The sequence below is a fragment of the Nansenia antarctica genome (genome assembly GCF_963989245.1).
Source record: "Nansenia antarctica genome assembly, chromosome: 17".
Classification (NCBI taxonomy): domain Eukaryota; kingdom Metazoa; phylum Chordata; class Actinopteri; order Argentiniformes; family Microstomatidae; genus Nansenia; species Nansenia antarctica.
This window is the reverse complement of record NC_137687.1, coordinates 15,796,339-15,806,338: the sequence shown is the minus strand read 5'-3', so window position 1 is coordinate 15,806,338 and position 10,000 is coordinate 15,796,339. Positions and strand designations below refer to the sequence as shown.

Below are 10,000 nucleotides of genomic sequence, written 5' to 3'. Positions count from 1 at the left end.
AGAGAGAGAGAGAGAGAGAGAGAAGAGGGAGAGGAATTCAAGTGCTTCTAAATGTGACAGTCTGATCATTTGGTCCGCATGTCGGCAACCAATCAAAATGTTCAGACTTTTTCTTTTGAAACACGGAACTACGTTTCAACGTCGTTGAGAATCACGACACAAACTCGTTAGTCGAGCCAAAACACTGCAACAACACAACGGATTGGGTGAGTAATCCCCACTGCTACCTAGCTAACTAGAACACCACTTTACATTGTTAGCACCGGGTGGCCGTTGATGCGGAAGGAGATGCTGGGCACGCTCAGGTCCAGACAGCAGCTGACCACGTCCTCCGCCGCCAGGCTGTGCTCGCTGGGGGACGCCACCTGGCGGGGGACGTGTCCTGGGGGGGGGAGGAGGAAGTCAGAGACAAGTGACCAGACACAGGTTCATATAAGAATAGACCTATCGCTAAGCCACGCCCCCAAAATAGAAATTGTCCAATCATATCACAGCAAAAGTCACTACAGGCAGAAAACCCGGACAAACAACTCGCTAATATCTGATGGCGGAAAGCTTCTAAACTAAATATTCTTGTCACCTTTAAAAAAACATGTCTATTACTTGCTGTGGTAAATCAGAAATCTGAACTCCCGCCATTGTAAGTCATTGAATGTCATTCAGTCACGGTCGGTCTGTCCAGTCACTGTCAGTGAAGAATTTGAGCGAGCGTTGTTTGTTTGTCAGAGTTTTCAAAGGGGGCGTGGCTTAGCGATAGGTTTATTGCCAACACTGATCCATAGCGCCAGCTTACCTGACCAAAGGTGTAGCCCGTCAAAGCCGTAAGAGTAGAGGTCGTCTCCCACGCCGTTCCCCCCCCAGCCCTCGCCCCCCCCAGGGTAGGGGCTGTAGCCCTCGGTCAGCGCCCAGCCCACCCGCAGGTGAGACGCCTGCGCCGTCACAAACTGCTCCACGTGGTCCACCATCATCTCAAAGTACCACTTCTTGTACTGCGTGGAGCCCTCACACGTACCCAGGAAGATGTTGGGCCGCATACTGTGGAGGGAGAGAAGAGGCCCTTACAAACCTTTAGAGATTCAGACAAACCTTTAGAGATAGGCATATTCAGACCAACCTTTAGAGATAGGTATATTCAGACCAACCTTTAGAGATAGGTATATTCAGACCAACCTTTAGAGATAGGTATATTCAGACACACCTTTAGAGATAGGTATATTCAGACACACCTTTAGAGATAGGTATATTCAGACACACCTTTAGAGATAGGTATATTCAGACACACCTTTAGAGATAGGTATATTCAGACACACCTTTAGAGATAGGTATATTCAGACCAACCTTTAGAGATAGGTATATTCTTTAGAGGTATATTCAGTAGGGGTATATTCTTTAGAGGTATATTCAGTAGGGGTATATTCTTTAGGGGTATATTCTTTAGAGGTATATTCAGTAGAGGTATATTCTTTAGAGGTATATTCAGTATTCACATTCTGTCAGTGGGGTTGTCAGCTAACCGTCATTTTCCCAAACAGGAGACTTAATAGTCCAGTCAATCTGTGGTTTAACCCAGGGGAAATTGCAATAGTAATCATTCAAGTGTTTTTGTGATCCCTAGGGACAACCAAATAACATATTAAAAGTCTTAGTCTTAATATTTATTGGATCAAGGTAAATTCAGGGGTTGAAAATGTGGGTTTTTGTGCCAGGCGCAACACAGCCAGTTCATAGGATAAAACAATTAACTAATAGATATCACCATGAAACTTCACCAGTTAATCACTTACATTAAGACTAACATTTTTTGTATTACAAGTTTTCTGAAATATTATGTTTAAATATGCAAATTAGGCATTATCTAATGAAATATATGCTAATTTGCATAACATTCAAAATCAGAAATCTGAACATTGGATAAAGCCAGGTTAAAAAATCTTGTTTCATCTTGTTGTCATATTAGAGTCAAGGTCCTCTATAACATTTTGCCATGTTTTTAGGAGTAAATGTTACATTAAATCAGGCTATGAATGATATATTAACAAACCCCTCTATAGCAGACCTCGGAATGTAGATAGGAATACAACTGGAAAGTTTGGTGTATGTAAGTGCTACTGAAGTGGAGATTTCTGGCTCAGAGTATGAGAAAAAACTATTTTTGAGAAAACGGCCATTACCCCCTTGGGGGTACCCTTAACCCAAAATGATATAGTTTTATTTTATTTTATTTTATAGTTTTATTTTATTTTATTCAAACAAAGTCAATCAAATTAGTTTATAACACATTTATTATCATTGACATTTCTGAACATACAGAAATGTTAATGTTTTTCCATGAAAACCATGTTGCATATCATATACAGATTAAACCCTTAAATGAGAAATGAACCATATAAACCTATAAACCTATTAAAAACTGTTTTTAGACCAAGCTTGAAATATGCCTTTACCGTAGGCCTACATGTAACCTTCACTCCATGTCCTCATCAAAATGTTGTGCCGACATATTCGCGCATACACCTCTGCATTCTGAACAGGCTACAGAGCAATCAAGTCCTTGACAACGGCATTTGCAGCGCATAGTGCCACAACCTGACTTGCAATTACAGTGCACATGCTCCAACAAGTATTGAGGAGCAGGGTCCTGATCGGAATGGATGGGAATGAGGCATGAGTCTTGGATCCTCCAGCCCCATTCCTCTGATGCGAGTTTCCCATCCATTCCTGAACCTGATGGTACACTCTGAAGCTGTGAAGCATGGCAGACGACCATGTTGGTGGCAAGTTGCAAGGGTGGATAGCCGTTTTGCTGTCAGTCACTTTAGTATAGAAACTTTTCAGCCTGAGGTCATTGGGAGAATCCATTTCGGCACCTTTGTAGATTAGTATATTGGTATATTAGTTCATTGCCCTTTCCCCTGCAGCAGCAATTTCTTCCTTGGTAGCAGATTGTTTTTGAAAAATGCTGGCCTGTACTCTGAATGAGTCGCTTTCTCTAACCAGACACAGAGATACCCCTTTCCCAACCCCAAAGAGTCTGGATGTTGTATCACAGCCAAGCATGGCATGCGCGAATAAGATGTTGTTGCAAACAACCTGTAACTTGATGATCAATATGGACAACTTCTTCTTTGTTCAGTTTGACTGTGGATTTGGAATCCATGGTGACTGCATGTGCTTTCCTCTTGAAGGTATATTCTGTCACCTTTTTCCCTACCATGTCTTTTAAGACCCTTCTACCAACCTCTTTTGAATGGTCCACATTCACCGCATTATGGGCTGTCACACCAGTGATTAGGTGCTGAAGATGTTCATACCCGGCAAACGGATTTTGTGACCCCAACAATTTTATATTTACAATTTTTAAAGTATTTTGATAGTGTCAGCGTTGTCTCGTGCCTGTCTTGATGCAGAAAGGTCCTTGTGCTGTTCACTAGTTTCATAGTTTACCCCTGTCACTTTCATTGCATTGTTGATTTCAGATGTTGCAGGGTTGGAAAGAACCCAGACCAAACGTTGTGTTTCAGACATACTCCTTCCCTGTGTCAGTCCTCCGGTTGTTTTCATACTTCGCATGAGGGCTTGTTCTATTACAAGGTCGGGGGATAGTCCGGCCCAGTATTCGTTTGATCAACGAACAACTTGCAGACCATCTTTCTGAAATCGTTTGTAAACTTGGGGATGTGTGTCTTCTAGTTGGTGCATTTTCTGGAGGTATATGGTCAATGATTTTACATACAAGTTATGTCCGGAGGCAGCCATGAATGGCATCATGTCTGTCAGGGTATCAAGGTGCTGATCCCAATTTCCAGTTCTCTCCGATCCAATGAATGCACGGACTAGGTCGATCATCTCCATGTACTGTAGCCACAGTGCTGCTGCCGGTCATCTACCATGGTTGTCTTCTCTGCCCCCAAACGCTGAGCTATGATCTGGAGTAGTGCACTTGCATTTGTCCCGGTTGCGGTGGCAGCCATAACACTGTCATACAGATCTGAGGCTTCTGCTAGTTCCTCTGGTACTTTGGCATGGTCTGTGGATTCTCCATCTGGCTGATCAGAAACTGTGTCCTCGCTGTCATCAGCAACGGTACCATCTTGAGTCAACTCTGACACATCCTCTGAGTCCACAGCATAGTTTGCTTTGTTTGGGACAGGCAGTTTGACATGAAAAGTTTTCGCTGCCAGTAGGGGGTTCAGTGCTCCATCAACCAGGAAATTACCTCGTATGGCCCTGGCAACTGCTTTTCCTTCGAGTATTTTGGGCACCGTATTTGGTGTGTACACTAGGCCCCCAGACTTCTGTACATATGGAACAATGTTAATGCGTCCGACATCTGTTAGGTCCTTTGCTGTCAACTTGATACGTGGAATGATGGAAGCTTGTTCAATTCTGCGGGTGATGCATACAATAATTCCCATGCCATAGAACGTTCCATGGCCATCAATTGTTCAGATATTATGGTCAGCATTATCAGCAACATATTGCATGAAGTGCCCAGGTGTGAATCCATGTACCTCAAGTTTCTCAGCTACTGCAGCACTAGACATTTTGATTTTGAGAAATGTCTAACATCTGTGTTTGAACTACTTACCAATGACAGACTGAGAGTGGTGTTTTCATTGTGTATTTTTATTGAAATTACATCAATGATGCATCAAGTTGTGTTTACAGTGATATATTGTGGGGGACCAATAATATCTTTCACAGGATGGGGGTGGGGCGTGACACATGATAAGGAACATTTGTGACGCAAGCCAGTCTAGGGATAAACTAGTCACAGAAAATTAAAGTGAAACTTATTGTGTCAACAATATTTGGTTTTCTTTTTTTTTTCTCATAACACTCAACTTTAAGTTTTAAAGTAACCACTCAATATAGGCCTAATAAAGTTTAACGATCACTAAATACTTATAACGTGTGGATTGAATTCACTGTTCTCCTCTGCCTTAGGCTACTGGTAAGGGAGACTTGACTTGTAAACATAAGGCCAATGCACACGGCGGCGATTTTGTCGCACCGCCGAATTCAATTCCATTGTTTTGAATGAGACAATGCACACGGCGTGCGATGCGATTTTGTCGCACGACAACATTCGATTCTCCATTCACACCCACACACTTCGGTGGTGTGAATTGAGAATCAAATGTTGTCATGCGACAAAATCGCACGCCGTGTGCATTGGCCTATACTCTCTTTTTTGTTCGTGTTCAAAAGCAAGGACTGTGTGATCATCTAATTATGTGTAGTTATGTGTTTTTAGCATGTTGATGTTCTCTCAGCATGTTGTGATGTTATAAAAATGCAGTTAGATGTTCGTAGCTATGTGCCATTCTTAGCCGCTAGCTGTTAGCAGCGTTTGTTGTGACTTTTCTCCCATTCTGTGTTTGAGGTGTACCAACATTCAAATACTTGTGTCGTCTTCAATTTCTGTCCGATTTCAATGTATGACACATCATTTGAAAGCTTACAATCTGTAGTTTCAGAATATGTAAAAAACGGAGAGTTTATGTAGGCAACTGATTGATGAAAACATTGTCTGGCATCACATTTGGCAAACAAGTGGGTGTTGGGGTAGTTGTACCCCTAATACAGGTATAAGACTTAAGAATATCCTCTGAAAAAGTGTTTTATTGGAAAGATTGACCCCCAAAACATAGGAAAAGACATCAAATATGTTGGATAGGTATACATAGGCCCTCCAATATTAACACCATTTTACCCAGATGGCGTCACTCTAAAACATTGTTTAACCTCTTTTGACCTTGAAAAAAGTATGATCCAATAAATTAATCAAGTAAGACTTTTAATATATGATGCAGGAGGGTATTAGGAACAATAAAAACTATGAAACATTACTATTGCAATTTCTCCTGGGTTGGGCCTTTTTTTTTGTTAGATTGACTGGACTATAAGGGATGCTAGAGGAACATCAAGCTCTAGTTTCTTTGCGTTAGCGATAACGGCTGCTAAACTACTGACCATCTCTCTGTGGAGTGAGTGCGCATGCTGACTGGCTGAGATTACTTCAACACACACAAAAGTTATGCACGTGCAGTGGGTAAAAGAACGTACACACGCGAACCGAACCAAAGGACCCGTAACGAAAATGTTCTGTACCAATACGTGTACTGTTACACCCCTAATATTCAGTAGTAAGATGATGGCATGGTAGCTAATCACACCCTACCTGGTTACATGGTAGCTTATCACACCCTACCTGGTTACATGCTAGTCAATCACACCCTACCTGGTTACATGCTAGTCAATCACACCCTACCTGGTTACATGCTAGTCAATCACATCCTACCTGGTTACATGCTAGTTAATCACATCCTACCTGGTTACATGCTAGTCAATCACACCCTACCTGGTTACATGCTAGTCAATCACACCCTACCTGGTTACATGCTAGTTAATCACATCCTACCTGGTTACATGCTAGTCAATCACATCCTACCTGGTTACATGCTAGTTAATCACACCCTACCTGGTTACATGCTAGTTAATCACACCCTACCTGGTTACATGCTAGTTAATCACACCCTACCTGGTTACATGCTAGTCAATCACACCCTACCTGGTTACATGCTAGTTAATCACACCCTACCTGGTTACATGCTAGTTAATCACACCCTACCTGGTTACATGCTAGTTAATCACACCCTACCTGGTGACGTAGTTTACGATGTTGGTCTGCAGCAGGAGGTCTCTCCCAGGGAACAGGTTTTCTGTGATGAGGTTTTGATTGGACCTCACAGCCACACCGTTACACACACAGAGAGACCGCAGGACATCCAACACCTGGGAGAGGACAGAGACAGGGTTAGGGTTAGGGACAGAGACAGGGACAGTTAGCCAAAGTGGGGCCAGGGATACGGTGTATTAGGACGTCCTCAGTTCTCAGAAGATAGAGTCAGTTGTCAGCCTTTCCACCTAAGTCCTTAGAGAGTATAGTCTTATTGTCTAAGGCCTTAGAGAGTATAGTCTTATTGACTAAGGCCTTAGAGAGTATAGTCTTATTGTCTAAGGCCTCAGAGAGTATAGTATTATTGTCTAAGGCCTTAGAGAGTATAGTCTTATTGTCTAAGTCCTTAGAGAGTATAGTCTTATTGTCTAAGGCCTTAGAGAGTATAGTCTTATTGACTAAGGCCTTAGAGAGTATAGTCTTATTGTCTAAGGCCTTAGAGAGTATAGTCTTATTGTCTAAGGCCTTAGAGAGTATAGTCTTATTGTCTAAGGCCTTAGAGAGTATAGTCTTATTGTCTAAGGCCTTAGAGAGTATAGTCTTATTGACTAAGGCCTTAGAGAGTATAGTCTTATTGACTAAGGCCTTAGAGAGTATAGTCTTATTGTCTAACGCCTTAGAGAGTATAGTCTTATTGTCTAAGGCCTTAGAGAGTATTGTCTTATTGACTAAGGCCTTAGAGAGTATAGTCTTATTGACTAAGGCCTTAGAGAGTATAGTCTTATTGACTAAGGCCTTAGAGAGTATAGTCTTATTGACTAAGGCCATAGAGAGTATAGTCTTATTGACTAAGGCCTTAGAGAGTATAGTCTTATTGACTAAGGCCTTAGAGAGTATAGTCTTATTGACTAAGGCCATAGAGAGTATAGTCTTATTGACTAAGGCCATAGAGAGTATAGTCTTATTGACTAAGGCCTTAGAGAGTATAGTCTTATTGACTAAGGCCATAGAGAGTATAGTCTTATTGACTAAGGCCTTAGAGAGTATAGTCTTATTGACTAAGGCCTTAGAGAGTATAGTCTTATTGTCTAAGGCCTTAGAGAGTATAGTCTTATTGACTAAGGCCTTAGAGAGTATAGTCTTATTGACTAAGGCCATAGAGAGTATAGTCGTATTGACTAAGGCCTTAGAGAGTATAGTCTTATTGACTAAGGCCATAGAGAGTATAGTCTTATTGACTAAGGCCATAGAGAGTATAGTCTTATTGACTAAGGCCTTAGAGAGTATAGTCTTATTGACTAAGGCCATAGAGAGTATAGTCTTATTGACTAAGGCCTTAGAGAGTATAGTCTTATTGACTAAGGCCTTAGAGAGTATAGTCTTATTGACTAAGGCCTTAGAGAGTATAGTCTTATTGTCTAAGGCCTTAGAGAGTATAGTCTTATTGACTAAGGCCTTAGAGAGTATAGTCTTATTGACTAAGGCCTTAGAGAGTATAGTCTTATTGACTAAGGCCTTAGAGAGTATAGTCTTATAGTCTAAGGCCTTAGAGAGTATAGTCTTATTGACTAAGGCCATAGAGAGTATAGTCTTATTGACTAAGGCCTTAGAGAGTATAGTCTTATTGACTAAGACCTTAGAGAGTATAGTCTTATTGACTAAGGCCTTAGAGAGTATAGTCTTATTGTCTAAGGCCTTAGAGAGTATAGTCTTATTGACCAAGGCCTTAGAGAGTATAGTCGTATTGACTAAGGCCTTAGAGAGTATAGTCTTATTGACTAAGGCCTTAGAGAGTATAGTCTTATTGTCTAAGGCCTTAGAGAGTATAGTCTTATTGACTAAGGCCTTAGAGAGTATAGTCTTATTGACTAAGGCCTTAGAGAGTATAGTCTCTCACTTTCATTTACGGGATTATGGCAGTTTGGTCTCACACTTGAGGGATTATGGCAGTTTGATCTGAGAACTAAATCCTTTTGATCTGACTATTGACTCTTATTGCCTGAGAACTGAGGATGTCCAAAAATGGACACTGTACAGGGAAGTGTGTGGATCCAAATTGGGGTCTGGCATCTCCAGTGGCTCCGACAGGAACTAACCTTGTGGTTCCGCCCATGTTTGTCCAGCAGTGAGATGATAGACTTGATGTGGTTCTCCTGGATGATGTTCAGAACCTCAGGACTCTCGATCAGAACACAGTACAGAACCTCCAGGATGCCTGGCGAGAGGGGAGAGAGGGAGGGAGAGAGAGAGAGAGAGAGAGAGAGAGAGAGAGACAGAGAGAGAGAGAGGACAGAGAGAGAGAGAGAGAGGAGAGAGAGAGGACAGAGAGAGAGAGAGAGGAGAGAGAGAGGACAGAGAGAGAGAGGAGAGAGAGAGAGAGGACAGAGAGAGGGAGAGAGAGACAGAGGACAGACGGAGGAGTGGAGGAGCGTCAACCTCAGTGGCGCGTGAGTTTCATTTCGGCGCCCGTGTTAAGCCATACAGCACGCACGAGAGGCGCCTCTTATGCTGGCTGCCACGCGGCACGCCAGCTAGAGAGTCTCGCCTATTTTCCCAGAGTGCCGCCTGCCTGAAAATGATCATACCAGCAACATACACTACAGTTTCAATGAGGAGACTGTAAGTCAGACGGTGCATTATGGGTAACGACGTGTAGAGTACCTGAAGACGCCTCCAGACGGTCCAGTTTGCTGACCACCCAGTCCAGGTTGTCACAGAACAACGCACAGTTAGAACGGTTTCCTCTGATGAGGGAGGCTGTTAGAGAGAGAGAGAGAGAGAGAGAGAGAAGGAGAGAGAGAGGGAGAGAGAGAGAGAGAGTAGGAGAGAGAGAGAGTAAGAGTGAGAGAGAGTGAGAGAGAGAGAGAGAGAGTAGGAGAGAGAGAGAGAGAGTGAGAGAGAGTAGGAGAGAGAGTGTGTGAGAGAGAGAGAGAGAGTGAGAGAGAGAGAGTAGGAGAGAGAGAGTAAGAGTGAGAGAGAGAGAGAGTAAGAGAGAGAGAGAGAGAGAGAGAGAGAGTAGGAGAGAGAGAGAGAGAGAGTGTGAGAGAGAGAGAGAGAGAGGGAGATCATAATAATCGGTCATTTCAACATTTCAACATTAAGGGTTGACGGTGACAGAATTAAATAAGTTGTCCATATCAGGGTTGAGTGAACGTCCTACCCAGCAGCTCGTAGAGCAGGTTGACAATCTCCTTCCAGGACTCGGCCGCCTCCTCTCCCGCAAACTCCGAGAAGTGGGCCGCCGTGTTGTACACGTTCAGCCGGTCGATGCACTCCAGCACAATGGTAATCATGCCCTGGCGATGAGAAGAAGAGTAG

The 10,000-nt window shown here is 42.8% G+C and overlaps 1 protein-coding gene across 1 annotated transcript in view; it reads right to left on the bottom strand.

Annotated features, from left to right (window-relative positions):
• The window catches only part of ryr1b (ryanodine receptor 1b (skeletal)), a gene marked incomplete at both ends in the record, with an annotated part of 143,409 nt that overhangs the window by 99,027 nt on the left and 34,382 nt on the right, over positions 1-10,000 (bottom strand). Inside the window, 6 exons of the mRNA XM_080547334.1 lie at positions 253-382; positions 794-1,035; positions 6,665-6,798; positions 8,779-8,897; positions 9,344-9,439; positions 9,843-9,978. Of these exons, the coding sequence (XP_080403460.1) occupies positions 253-382; positions 794-1,035; positions 6,665-6,798; positions 8,779-8,897; positions 9,344-9,439; positions 9,843-9,978 (857 nt within the window). The remainder of the gene's footprint in view (positions 1-252; positions 383-793; positions 1,036-6,664; positions 6,799-8,778; positions 8,898-9,343; positions 9,440-9,842; positions 9,979-10,000) is intronic.